Here is a 14624-nt window from a genome sequence, read left to right as displayed (position 1 = left end):
AATTATTAATATTACCTATTAACAATACTTTGATCATCTTCTTCAAAGTTAGAGGGGTCTGAGGAAACTAGGGTCATATTTTTGTTAACTTTATTATAGTCTACCCATCATTCTCCCAACTCTTCAAGGATTTGTGGCCTGGGGAAATTTGTGTTATAATGTGATACTCCAAAGCTGCTGGGTTGTCCTAAGGCTCTGAAATTGAACTACTTTTCCAGAAGCTGTTGTACTTAGTTATCTGCTGACCATAACAAACCAAAGACTGCAACAGACCCCATCCCAGGACAAATGCAGACAGAGAGGAAGCCCTACATCACTAGAGAAAGCTTAGGGTTTGCAAAACTGTGCACACTTTTTGTTTTAAATTTTCTATACAAGCTTGACAACGTTTAGGGGAAAACTAATGCAACAGTACCAGGGTCAAGTTAAAGATTAATGCATAACCCTAAACCCCAAACCCCATAATTCAGGATTTCTCTTAAAATTCCTACTGAAGATTGGATTTCTTTTAATCACTGCTGAATCCACAAACTTTCTAACAGAAAAGCATTTGTGACTGACAGAATAAATGAACTCCCTTCTGAGTAAGTGAATTTTAAAACGTAGATGATCATTCTATATCGTTAGTTTTGGTTGCCAATGCAAATGAGTCAGAGGATTTGCTTCAGACAGTGAGATAATTGTGTAACTCTGCAGCGGAAAATGCCATTGGAGAGTACTTGCTGACCTCATAGTTGAAAAAAAACTATTTAAAAGATGTGGAAACCAGATGTTTCAGTCACATTTCAGCCGCTGCTCTGAGAACTTACCGTGAGCAGTCCCTGACAGACTGTTACTTCACTACAGCTGGAGATATGACCATCTTAATTTACTTATTTGTCTTGCTGTGGGAAGAGGCTGCAGGATGGGGATTCAGGAATGGAATTTTTCATAACTCCATATGGCTTGGTAAGAAACTTCACTCTTGATCTTCTTGTGGGAATGTCGATTCTTTGAAATCATGGAGAAGTGAATTAAAGTAGTAAATTTTTCTACTCTGTTCAAGGATGATGTTTTCAAAGAAAATGCTTAGGAAAGATAGCCATTGGAATGTGTACAGCATTTTTTTAAAAAGTGTTTTCACCTTCTAAAATTTAACAATAGGGTTTTATAAGGTGAATTGTTCCACAGAAAACAACAATGAATATATTCAATATAAAATAATATTTAAAAATTTTTCAAAGCAGATGTGGTAGCATAGTGAGGAGTATTTTTTTTAACAAACTAAAACCACCAATATATTTTTTTATTTCAATGCATTTGCGGTCAGATTTCATAACAGGTATATTGCTATATATTACTACAAAAATTTTGTAATCATTGCTCCATGTAGTCTGAGCTGTAGTGTAAGTATTAGTTTTCCAAAATATCTTTTGACCATTTTGACAAAGCCAGCTTGCTATACAGAAAAAAATAACAAAAGTTTCTCCTTTGAATGCATTCTTGCCACTTTGATTCCTTTTGTTCATGTTAGCAATATACATGGCTAATTTTTCTAACCCTTTTGTTAGACAAGGAAAAATTTCTTTTGTTGTTAGGTAAATGTAACGAATGACATAGGAGAAATGGTAAAGATAAACAATAGATCAAAAAAGACAAAATAAGGAAAATCCAAAACACCCCTTACAGTACACTAAGCAATGCTTTAATTCTCATGATTCACATTGATATTGTCTTATGCTCATTATTTGTGTTTAACAGTGAAAAAAAAAATTTGAATTGCTTGGGGAAAAAATTGATGGATTCTTGCATAGAATGAAGAAATGAGAGAAGGCAAAATTAACCTATATCTGGTTTTATGCTTGCTAAGCAGCACACAGTTGTAGAATATCTTCCCTTTCAGCATGTTTCTCTCTGGTAATAACTGCAACCATGAGGGTTTCATTAAAAAGCCTGATTTGTAATGCACAGCCTTGCCGCCTCTTTTTTTCAGCTTGAGCCAGTGAACTGGTTTCACTGTGATCCATTTGGCCAAGATGGGTTCTGGAATTTAGTAGAGCAACGAGCAAATCTCTCTGTTTACTTTCATTGCACACAATCAAATTTAGGAAATATATACTTATTTGTCAGAAATTTTTTTAAATGTCAAAAAGCTAGTAAGAATTAAACCCATATGGATAAACTTTGAAATGTTGGCAAACTCTCTAATAATCAAGTAATTTGGAGTTTTTTTTTAAGTGATGTTGTATATTACAAAAATATAAACTTGGACAATAGAAGTTCTGCCCCAGAGGTAGAAAGGAACAAACCTAAATGTTTGTTAATAATACACTGCAAATCTGAGGGATAATAGCAAATTGCTTCCATCTGGGACGAATTATTGGACAGTCAGCCTAGTACTACACACTGTTTACAGTTGGTTGGGTCGATATCATATTAGAAACTATTTAGGGAGGAAAGAGAGTTGGATTAAAAGGCAGGAATCTGCCAGCAACTATCAAGAACAGGACACTTTAAATTCTCTAGGTTACTGTTCCAAATTGGTAAAATGAGACGGCTGAAGTAAGGGATTTCTAAGGCTTCCTTTAACTCTGGTATCCTCTGATTTCTCAAATAGTACTTTAAATGAAACAAAACAAAAACAATAAAAAAAAAAAACTCTACATAAGGACAGAAGATTTCAGTTACATGCATCATGAAAACTGAAAATGCACAGATAAGCAATTCTTTTCAGTCATAATATTGAAAAAAAAGGGAAGGGAAAAGTAACATATCTTGAGCTCCCACTAAGGTACAGAAGTATCATTATTCCCATCTGATAGATGGGCAAATTGAGGCTCCTCAAGTTATGCAAGGTTATACAGTTCCTCCACAGTAGAACCAACAGATTCAACATTTTACTGTTGCCACTTGCTAAAAGAAAAAAGGTTATCGGTTAAACAAATTTTCAGTCTCAATAAATAAATGACTATTGGCTAGGAAAATTAATAAAATATCATTTCTTCTGAAAGTAGAATTAAGATTTATTGCAAAGGTCCATCTTAATAGCTTAAAATTCTGAATTGAGCAATACTTTAAATGCCTTCTTTAAAATTGTTAACTACCTATTATATACCAAGAGTTCTCAATTTGTTCATAAGGCATGATACCAGGAAGTTTGGTGCTCTTTGGGAAACAATGTGGAATGTTAATATATAATAAATTAAATTGAAATTATGGAAAATTTTTGCTATTTCAGTTACTATGATATACAAGACAAGTATCCACAGGTATCAAAAGTTTAATAAAAATTACTGGAAGGAAAACTTAAAACTCTTTTTTTTAAATCTCTGTTAATTTCTTTCTCTGCAAATATCATATTTCAATTTTGGAGTAAAAATATCAAGGAAATAGGCCGGGCGCGGTGGCTCACGCCTGTAATCCTAGCACTCTGGGAGGCCGAGGCGGTGGATGGTTTGAGCTCAGGAGTTCAAGACCAGCCTGAGCAAGAGCGAGACCCCATCCTACAAAAAATAGAAAGAAATTATATGGCCAGCTAAAAATATATAGAAAAATTAGCTGGGCATGGTGGCACATGTCTGTAGTCCCAGCTACTCGGGAGGCTGAGGCAAGAGGATTGCTTGAGCCCAAGAGTTTGAAGTTGCTGTGGGCTAGGCTGATGCCACGGCACTCTAGCCCGGGCAACAGAGTAAGACTCTGTCTCAAAAAAAAAAAAAAAAAAAAAAAATTGGTTATGTCTTGATGCTCCTGGCATTCTCTGACCTATGAGCATCAGTTGCCTGAGTCCCTCTGTGTGAATAATGGGCTTTACCATGTAATGTACAAGAGCAGGATCCCTTGGAGTTCAGAAAAAAGAGAAAATACCAAGCACCATCTCCTATTGAACTATGACAGTGTCAATCTCCAGTTTGGGGAAGAGAACAAGGAACTATATTTTCTGGATTCATGTCTAGCTGCATGCGAAGAAAAATGTATTCTCATTGGAAATGGTCTTGATGGTGGCTGATTGCACAGGTCAGGGTATAAAATCTTAACCATAACCTAGCAGACTACGCAGGACTATTAGAGCTAACTATAGAGCTAATGTTATGACTATTGTCCTGGGAATCTTTTCATATTGTTTCTATGGCAGAAAGCACTCCAAACTCAAAACAATCCACAATAATCCAGTGATCTATTGGAAGACAACTCACATATGACTTAACATTGCCTAAAATGTGTTGGGAACAACATGTGTACTAAAAAAGCACATCAGATAAAGAATTGCGGCACTAACTGGTAGTTAGGTGTGTCCAGTTTTTTCTCTGCTGTGTTTGAATCTATTTTTCTTTTCCTTAATGTAGTATTTGTTTGCTTTGGATTCCTTCAGACATTTCATTAGTTTTCTGTTTACTAAATACTTAATTCTATTGCATTAGTCATTTCCCTCAAATGGATATTTTGGCTTATTTTTCTCCATCTTTGTGAGCCTGCATAATGAATCCATTCTTATTGGTTTCTCTTGCCTTCACCCCCTTTTTTTCCTCTATTGCATACTCTTCCAAGTTTTTATATGGCCCAAGGCCAAAAGAGAGCCAAAACTTTATTACCTATTGATAATGTAGAAATACAATATTGTATTCAAAATTTTCTTCAGACTATCTGGTCAAAAAACATAATTTAGCCTCTAGTTTCTGTCTGTTCCCCCCAAATTCCCCTAAAATTCCCCTCATTCATATTTTTTTCCAAAGCTTTCTAACAATGAAAACGTAGCCACCCAAGGCAGCTGACCCAGAAAGCCCTTTGGCAAGAACAATAGCTGATGTAATCTTCCAGCTGAGGCCACAGAATCTCCCTGTTCCACAAGAATGGATAACAGTGCACATATGATCTTGTGTGATTTCACAGAACAGGCAGCAGGTGTGTACCACAGAGAAGCCCGGTCCGGCAGATACAAGCTCACCTATGCAGAAGCTAAGGCGGTGTGTGAGTTTGAAGGCGGCCGTCTTGCAACCTACAAGCAGCTAGAGGCAGCCAGAAAAATTGGTAACTGATTTGACAATGATTTTTTCTTCTTTTTAACCCTCGGGGGGTTGGAGGGGGGAACCCCCCTTTCTTACTACCCTTATTAAGACTTCTCTCTGGATCCCCTAGGTGGGACATCTCTGCTCTCTAGCTTCTCCCATCTATCTGCCGAGAGCTGGAGCAAGTTATTTGAGGTCACAACCTAGTGGGAGCTAATAAAATAAAAGTCAAAAGAAAATAACATGATCTCAGCATCATTTAAATTTCTCATTAATTTGAACGCCATTGCTATTCATTTTTAATATTGTTCTACTTCTTGACTTCTGAGTATGGGTTTCCTCAGCTATTAAATGATGCTGCCGTACCATGTTGAGTCTCACAAGGAAATTTACTTGGTAGGAGAAATACCAAATTTAGTGGCTTTTTTTTTTTTTTTTTACATTAAGTAGGCGAATGCATTTTGTACTTTAGGATCAAAAGCTTTGAGGAAAAGGCAGATAGGCAGGTTATAAGATAGCAGGAGAAAGAAACTAGAAAGATGATGTTGGAAGATCTGGTGAAAACCCCAGAAATTAACTGATATTATTTGCTTCTTTATACAAAAATTGGTTGCTGCCATCTCGCCGGGACTTTCAGGAGAATGAGCCACCCCCATGCAGAACTCCTTTGGTATCAAGATGATACCTGGCAAAGTTTATGCTATTATTATACATTACCCAAGACAAAACTAACAGTGTTCTCTCAAACGCCCCAAAGTCTTCCCAGACAACGGGTCATCTGTAATCACAGGGCTGTGTGGGGCAAAGTAATTGGAATGATGGATACAAAGGCTGTAATCTTTACTAGCCATCCTGGACCTCTAGTAAATTCCCTCTTGAATAGCATTGGCAGAAACTAAAACAGCCTCCGAAGCTGAGCAGGGGAAACAGGTCTGAGCCTTTAGATGAAACTTATGAGAAAATTTACCTTTATTCAAATCTCTAAAAATATTACTAATATCTTAATTGATCCTGAAATATAAATTAATTAAATTACCATTTGAAAATTATTTTTTTCAGAATTGATTACAATTTTAGAAATTATCCCATGGCACTAGATAGGCCATTTGTGAAAAGAAGCCAACTCTGAACTTGGATTATTTTCATATCTACAGTATTATAATTTCTAGCCCTTTTTTTTCAAGAAAGATGTAGTTTTCTAGTAAAAACCAGAAGTTAAATTTTATGTGATTCAAACTTTTTTCTTATTTTTTAAGAAAACAGTTTTTCCCTTTTACCTGAACTAGATTTAGGCAGTTGAGAAACTTAACTATTGCAGGTGGTCGTCTTTGTTAAGATTAATTTTGCTCTGCTGAGGGAGTTTACGAGTTTAGTCCATAACCCTTTCTTCCCCTTGCAGGATTTCATGTCTGTGCCGCTGGATGGATGGCCAAGGGCAGAGTTGGGTACCCTATTGTGAAGCCAGGCCCCAACTGTGGATTTGGAAGAACTGGTATTATTGATTATGGAGTCCGTCTCAATAGGAGTGAAAGATGGGATGCCTATTGCTACAACCCACATGGTTGGTTAAAAATAATAATTTTATGTTTTGCAAAAATGGTTACATGCTACTAAGAGGCTGTTAAAAAAGAAATGGCTTCTTCTTCCAGAAATAATTCACTCTGGTGATAATTCTCACTGGTAACTACCATTCATAAAGTGATTATACTATGCCAGCTTTTTCTTTTGCTTGATAAACTTTAGTGTCCCTGAGCTCCTATTAGATCATTTCCATAGGTCAAAATCTAGGGTAAATAAAGAAGTGCTCACGAAAGGGTTCTTACAACATTCCATTCCCCTTTTATAAGAATGCCATCTTAGCTCATACATTTGTATAAAGTTCTTTCTTTTCTCATAGAAGCCTGAATGCTTTTACTCTGGGAACATGGGTACAGAATCCTGGGAGACTTGCTCTTAGCCAATTCTTAGTGCATCTGGCTTACTTTGGGATTTAGTGGTATTCGGATTATTTAGGATGTGGTTAACTTGAAGGAGACTGAGAACTGCCTCAACCAGCACAAGGACAACAGCTCACTGAAACATCACTGGAATGAAAAACTCACAATAGCATCAGAGAAATAAAGCAATCATTATTAATTAATCAATATCACCAGGTTAGAGCTGATTGAAATAAGGAAGAATAGAGTCATTAAGTAGTGTTTAGACGTACACTTGCTCATTTCAAGTTCTGAATGTATGACATGATGTTGACTACCTTTGTGTGTGAATATTTTTTAACCAATTAACAGTGCTTAGAGGACCAGGCAGCTTGATAAATCTGTCATTCTCTAAGCAATAGGTGAGGCAATAACTACATGTAACATAAAATATAGAGCTGAATAGATATAGCTAAATAGGCAGCCAGATTAGTTTAATATTCAAATTTCTTCCAATCTGATAGTATGTACAACAAAGATACGATGGTATGGGACAGAGAAATTTGCTCCTGAAGTTGGCAATATACATCCTTACGTAGATATACAAACTATGTATAGTACATTTCATTTTACAAGAAGAATATTTTATATTTGCATAACATCCTTAAGTTATTTTCTATATTTTATCCTCAGAGTAACCCTGTGAGGGAGATAGTGAGAGAGGCATAGTTATATTAGTTTTACCAATGAAGAAAATGAGGCATAGATTGGTCACAGAGCTTGAAATAGATCCCTGACCTTGTTGTGTTGCTCCCAGCCTTTCTCAGATCCTGTCTAGCCTTGACAAAATAAGCTTCTTACCTTCGATGGAATTAAGGATTCTAACACAATTATCAAAAATAGCTATTTTAACGAAGAACATTCTTGGGGGAAAAAGCTCTAATTAATATAACTTAAAAATCTTTCAATGCTACCCAGAATCACCACCACCACCACCAGCACACAGGTTGTTTTTGTTTCCAGGTTCTACCTTTTTCCTAGACACTAGACACTTACCTGATACGGAATTAGAATTAACCAGGGCTCCTTCCTAGCTTTCCCTCTAGTTCACTGGCTCTGCCAGAAGTGTTTGTTTTATTTGTTTGTTTGTTTTTCCTATGACAGATTATGACATACTGAAATCTATAAAATGATGAACAACTTGGAAAAAGCAAACATGAATATCTCCACCAAATCCTGAAATACGAGGATTAGGATGTTAGTTTAAAATAAGTAAAGAGAGTACAGAATAATTACTAATTATTCCTTTTAATTGGATTAGAGTGACCTTTACGGTCACTTGCAATCCTGAAATACTATAATGATTTTCCAGACAGAATTTATGGGACTCATTGTTCTAAGTGTTTGAGTCCCTGAAGACACAATGGTGACACCACAGAACAAAAATCTTGATTGGGCTGTTGGTGACATGGATATATATATATTTTTCAAAATACATAGATGTGTTCACAAAAGACTTGTGCATTTTATGTTTTAAGAGATAAAAGAAAGCAAAAATGTAAACATAAGCACAAACAAACTACTATTTTGAAAAAACTTTTTAATTTAAAAAACAATTTTTTTAGAGATGGGGTCTCACTATGTTGCCCAGTACAGCCTCAAACACTCGGGCTCAGTGGATCCTTCCACATCAGCCTCCCAAATAGCTGGGACCACAGGTGTCTGCCACCACAGTCAGCTGTTTCTTTCCTTACTATTTTTACTTTAAAAAAAAAAACCACAAATAGTCTAAAATGTTTATTTTAGAGAACTTAAAAACTATTGATGAAAAAATACATTTATTCTTTAGCTATAAGCATACATAATATACTATAGATGCTATATATTAAGCCATTTCCTTAATATTTCATAACAAGTTATAGATAGCTAAGAAGTAAGTATCATTTTTAAATAAGAATAGTTTTTTTCTAATGTTTTTTTTTTCTTCTTTTTCTTTTTCCATTTCAGCAAAGGAGTGTGGTGGTGTCTTTACAGATCCAAAGCATATTTTTAAATCTCCAGGCTTTCCAAAGGAGTATGAGGATAACCAGATCTGCTACTGGCACATTAGACTCAAGTATGGTCAGCGTGTTCACCTAAGTTTTTTGAACTTTGACCTTGAAGATGACCCAGGTTGCTTGGCTGACTATGTTGAAATATATGACAGTTATGATGATGTCCATGGCTTTGTGGGAAGGTACGTGAGGTTCCCAATACAGAAAGTTAGATGAATGTCCAATATTTTGTTTCATGCTTCTTTAACTAATTTTGCCTCCACTCTCCCTGCAATATCAATTTTATTTTATTTTATTTTTTTTTTTTTTGAGACAGAGTCTCACTCTGTTGCCCAGGCTAGAGTGAGTGCCATGGCGTCAGCCTAGCTCACAGCAACCTCAAACTCCTGAGCTCAAGCGATCCTCCTGTCTCAGCCTCCCGAGTAGCTGGGACTACAGGCATGCGCCACCATGCCCGGCTAATTTTTTCTATATATATTTTTAGCTGTCCATATAATTTCTTTCTATTTTTAGTAGAGGTGGGGTCTCGCTCTTGCTCAGGCTGGTCTCGAACTCCTGAGCTCAAACGATCCGCCCACCTCGGCCTCCCAGAGTGCTAGGATTACAGGCGTGAGCCACCGCGCCCGGCCAAATTTTATAGTATTTCAACTTTACTACAACACCATATCCTTTTCAAGAAAGTTTTTTTTTTTTTTTTTTTTTGAGACAGAGTCTCGCTTTGTTGCCCGGGCTAGAGTGAGTGCCATGGCATCAGCCTAGCTCACAGCAACCTCAAACTCCTGGGCTCAAGCAATCCTTCTGCTTCAGCCTCCCGAGTAGCTGGGACGACAGGCATGCGCCACCATGCCCAGCTGATTTTTTCTGTATACATTTTTTGTTGGCCAGATAATTTCTTTCTATTTTTAGTAGACATGGGTCTCGCTCTTGCTCAGGCTGGTCACGAACTCTTGACCTCGAGTGATCCACCCGCCTCGGCCTCCCAGAGTGCTAGGATTATAGGCGTGAGCCACCATGCCCGGCCTGAAATCATTTTAATTATCAGTAAGAACCACTACAATCGCTATACAATATTCATTCATGTGACTTCTATTTTCTAAAAATTCCCTTTCAGATACTGTGGAGATACACTTCCAGATGACATCATTAGTACAGGTAATGCTCTAAATTGAAGACCAAAACTCTAATTTGTTTTGTCATTGTCTCTGAAAGTGAAGGACCTAGTAGTTATTATTATTCAGTTTTTAAAGTTGAGAGAACTAAAGCCAGATGTAACTTGTTACCTTGTAGAATGCAGAGAATTGTTTATTTATACTTAAAGATTTATGCCAACTGCTTGCATTAAAAACATATAGACTCTTGTTATTTGCAGGAAATGCAGTCTGAGATAGTCTTGAATCTGCAAATCCATAAAGACTGCTATAGCTTATGATTTCCATAAAATATAGTAATAAACGGCTGATATTTTTCATTGGTAAACGGCTGAAATAATTTATAAAGTTGTTAAAAAATACCTTGTCACTAAAAAAAATTTTACATTGTATTTATTACATTTTTTTATCTTAGTACTGCATTCTCTAGAGAGTGTTTTGAAGAACACAGTTCTGTGAGATGTTTTAAATAGGTATTACATGAAAAAAGGTTTCTAAGGCCAAATAATTCTGGAAAACATTGAGTTTAACAATATTAAACAGGTTTCTTTGTTGGAAGGCAGCAGGGAGCTTTTAATATGCTAATTATGCATAGTAAATCTCAAAAGCCTAGATATAATAGGCAATGTTTTCCAAATATCCCCCCTATTATTTCTGTGACTTTGCTCCCAGAAATATACCTCAAGAAATGCCCTGTAGTAGCATAAATTTATCTCAATAAGCAAGACTATCCTTTAATTCACCCTGAACTGCTATCTTGTAGCTAAAAACCTTTACTTTCTTAAATGTCGTCATTTTTTCTTTTTATTTCCATCACCAGCATGTGCAATTTGCATTCTTATGTTTTCTACTTTTCCTTCAAGTCCTAAAATTATCACAATATCACATCACTTCTGCAACGAAGACAACAAAGCTACATTGAGTTGCAATTTCTAAGTAGTCCTTAGACTCAAATACAACTAGTTAGCTTGCACAACACAACCTGGCAGTGCACTCAAGTCTAATTTATTTGTCATCATGGCAAGAAGGAAATTCCTGCTCTGTTGTTGAATGATTAATGCTTAAACCTTATTAATTCATTACTGTTACAACCTCCCTAAGAAGGGGAAGCTATTAATATTAAACCTTTTACTTATCTCTCATTCTTTTCTTGAAAACATATTTTATGTTACCAGAAAGTTGAAAGAAGACATCTTAGAGCTGTAGTGAGAGCAGGAGTCAAAAGGAAGTCTGAAATTTGACATTTTGCTTGTTTTGTCTAAAACAGACAACTTACTCCAAGCATAATCAAATCTATGTCGGGTTTCTTGGCGTGACTTCAACAAACTAAAAAGAAAAACCCCATGCACATTATTATTCAAAGAGAAACAAATCAACAAATAGAAAAGAATATAGTTAAACAAAAGAGCCAAAGACTTAGCAAATCAGCAAGAAGACATTAATACAAAGTAATAGGAAAAGAAGACATAAGATACATTTAACATAAAATCCAATGATCAGACAAAATACTATTAACATTTTGATGTGGTTTTCTTCTTAAATATGTGCTTACTCAACCCAGGATATTTATATTAAAAAACAAAAACAGAAAGTAAACGAAAACTACCCATAATCTCACCACATTAATGAAAGGTATAAAAGTAAGAATGTGCTCATGCTCCTTCACCCCAGGAAGGCATTTGATAACTGTGTAGTGACATCTTTCCAGATGTTTTCCTGTTATATAAACATTATATACATGGATACTATGTACATTGTCAGAGTACAATATTTAGATCACTCTAATTCTTTTAATGACTGCTTAATAGGTCATTGTATGGATACACCATATAATTTGTCATGTACCAATATTTGATGTCCCAAAGCTTTCTTTTTCTGATATTTTCTTTTTTTATTCAATGTTTCAATGAACACTTGTAAACCTCTATCTTAACTTGGTAGTGCTACTTTTTTTTAATAGAGTAGGTTCCTAGAAGTGAAATTGTGGGGTCACAGGCAGGATGCATTTTAAATGTTGATATATGGTGCCAAATTAGTACCAGCCCTGAAGTGCCAATTTACATTTTAACCAGCTAAGTATTCACTGAATTCTCTCACAATAAAAGAGCAAAAAAGTATCATTATTGGTCTTATTTGAATTTCTTTGTAGTGCTTTTTGAACATCTTTTAAAATGTTTATTGGCCCTTTGAACACATATGAATTGCCTATGAATTTATATTTCTTGTGTATTCTTCTTAGGAACTCTTGTCTTTTTTATTTCTAGCAGCTCTCTGTATATTAGAGATATTTACCCTATTTTCTCTCAGTCTGTCTCTTTCAAAGTGTTTTTTATATTTAGGCAAATCTTCTAAGTTTAAGAAAAGTACAGTATAAAATTCACAAAATGAACTCTGAAGCCAGACTGCTTGTGCTCAAACCTGACTTCACCAATTTAGCTCTGTGATTTTGGGCAAGATACTTAGTCTCTCTATACCTCAGTTTGTAATATGTAAAATGAATATTTTAAAAGTATTCACCTCACTTCACAGTGTTGTTGGGGATTACATGAGTTAATAGATGAAATCAAGCATTAGCATTTTATATAGAGAGAGAATGTACACACACACACACACACATATGTATACACGCTGGTGGTTTTTTGTTGTTGTTTTTTTTTTTTTTTTTTGGAGACAAGATCTCACTCTGTTGCCTGGGCAAGCGTGCAGTGGCATCATCATAGCTCACTACAACCTCAAACTCCTGGGCTCAAGAGATCGTCTTGCCTCAGCTTCTCGAGGGTCTCAGATGTTGCCCAGGCTGGTCTTGAACTCTTAGCCTCAAGTGATCCTCCCAGCCTTCCAAAGTGCTAGGATTACAGGCTTGAGCCACTGTTTTGCCTTTGTTTGGTTTTGTTTTTTATAATGAATTCTGGATTTGGGATCTGGATTAAGAAGGCTTTTCCCCTTTGAAAAAGATATAAGTGTTTCTATATTTTATTTTATATAATAAAGTTTTGATTTTTAGCACATTTTGGTCTTTATATACAGGTAGGATGTATTTAGGTACTCTCTGTAAAGTAGGGATCTAGCTTTGTTTCTTACAAATGCAAAGCATGTTGCCCTGCCATCGTTTAGTAAATAACTCATCCACCCCTCACTAGTTTGACCTGCCTGCCATTCTCCTTTCACACTGTTGACGTCCCTTCTACAAAGAGTGTCCTTTAAATGGAATAGACAAAATTTCCTGTGGGACAGATTGGAGGGCCACAGGAAAAAAAAATATGTAAATCGCTTACCCTGGTTCCATGTAGCAATGAGAATGATGAGTCCTTGAATTGTCTACCAAATCTAAGGAGAGTAACATCTTTGTTTTTTTGCCTGTTCTTCCTCCCATAGGAAATGTCATGACCTTGAAGTTTCTCAGTGATGCTTCAGTGACAGCAGGAGGTTTCCAAATCAAATATGTTACAGTGGACCCTGTGTCCAAATCCAGTCAAGGAAAAAATACAAGCACTACTTCCACTGGAAATAAAAACTTTTTAGCTGGAAGATTTAGCCATTTATAAGGGGAAAAAAGGATGATCAGAATATACAGTGTTTACGTTTTGCATCTTTTGGAACTCCTTTGATCTCACTCCTTGATCTCTTGTATTATTATTGTTAACATTTATTTATTATTTTTCTAAATGTGAAAGCATTACCTGCTTTGGGGGAAATTGGAAAATACAGAAAACTTTATATGAGAAAATAAAATCTCTCATAGCCTCACTACATAGAAATAGCAAGTATTAACATTTTTATATATTTTTTCTCTCAGTCATTTTTCTGTTTGTGGTATATATATGTATCTATGTGTATTTGCATTTGAAATTTTGGAATCCCACTCTATGTACAGTTTTATATCCCTGTTTTGTTAACCTTGAACTTTATAGTTTAAGCATGTTCTGAAATCATTGCATATTCCACAAAAACATGATTTTGAACAGCTGTAAAATATTCTATGGTATGATTGTTCCATGTGTTATTTAAGCCTGTCTCTATTGTTGGAATTTCAGGTTGTTTCATAAGTATTGCTGTAATAAATATTCTTGAACATACATATTTCTGCAGCTCTCTATTTGGGACAGTATCCTAGTGTCAGGTTTCAGTGTGAAATGTCGGTTCTTAGCACGCTTATGGCCAAAGAACAACAGATGCACCAAAGTAAGGCAAGCATGAAAATGAGGTTTATTGAGGACAGAAAAATAGGGTTATAGAGCAAGAGTAAGATATAGGTTCATAGAGTGTGATACACACACCACAGATGACTACTGGACCCATTGTCGCAGCAAAAGGAGAACAAAGGGAAGGGCCATCATAAAGGGCCTGGTTATGGTCTGCATCTTGTTTTATATTGCCCGGATTGTGACCTCCCTGTGGCTCAGATGTCACCATGGAACCACTTTGATTGGAAAGTTGGAAGCTGCATGACCTGAGTCTTAACTATGCATGTGGGTTGTTCTAGGTCAATTTCTGGACTCTGTGGTACCTGTGTGGTTTGGCCCA

The 14624-nt window shown here is 35.9% G+C and overlaps 1 protein-coding gene across 1 annotated transcript; it reads left to right on the top strand.

Moving 5' to 3' along the window:
- The first annotated feature begins 776 nt into the window (after positions 1-776).
- On the top strand, positions 777-14174 carry TNFAIP6 (TNF alpha induced protein 6). The gene is made up of 6 exons (XM_069472746.1): positions 777-948; positions 4867-5004; positions 6382-6543; positions 8906-9134; positions 10064-10104; positions 13476-14174. Exons 1-6 carry the CDS (start codon positions 855-857, stop codon positions 13643-13645), a joined length of 834 nt encoding a protein of 277 aa, XP_069328847.1. The 5' UTR covers positions 777-854; the 3' UTR covers positions 13646-14174.
- Positions 14175-14624: the final 450 nt, after the last annotated feature.

This window comes from Eulemur rufifrons, chromosome 1, assembly GCF_041146395.1.
Source record: "Eulemur rufifrons isolate Redbay chromosome 1, OSU_ERuf_1, whole genome shotgun sequence".
NCBI classification, from domain to species: Eukaryota; Metazoa; Chordata; class Mammalia; order Primates; family Lemuridae; genus Eulemur; species Eulemur rufifrons.
Note: the sequence above shows the minus strand (reverse complement) of the source record. Positions and strands in the feature narration are given on the sequence as shown.

Bases quoted from the DNA above. Each gene is read 5' to 3' on its own strand.
- TNFAIP6 (XM_069472746.1), top strand. From the start codon at position 855: ATGACCATCTTAATTTACTTATTTGTCTTGCTGTGGGAAGAGGCTGCA. The intron at 949-4,866 runs GTAAGAAACTTC...GTGATTTCACAG, and splicing joins TCATAACTCCATATGGCTTG to AACAGGCAGCAGGTGTGTAC. The intron at 9,135-10,063 runs GTACGTGAGGTT...ATTCCCTTTCAG, and splicing joins GTCCATGGCTTTGTGGGAAG to ATACTGTGGAGATACACTTC.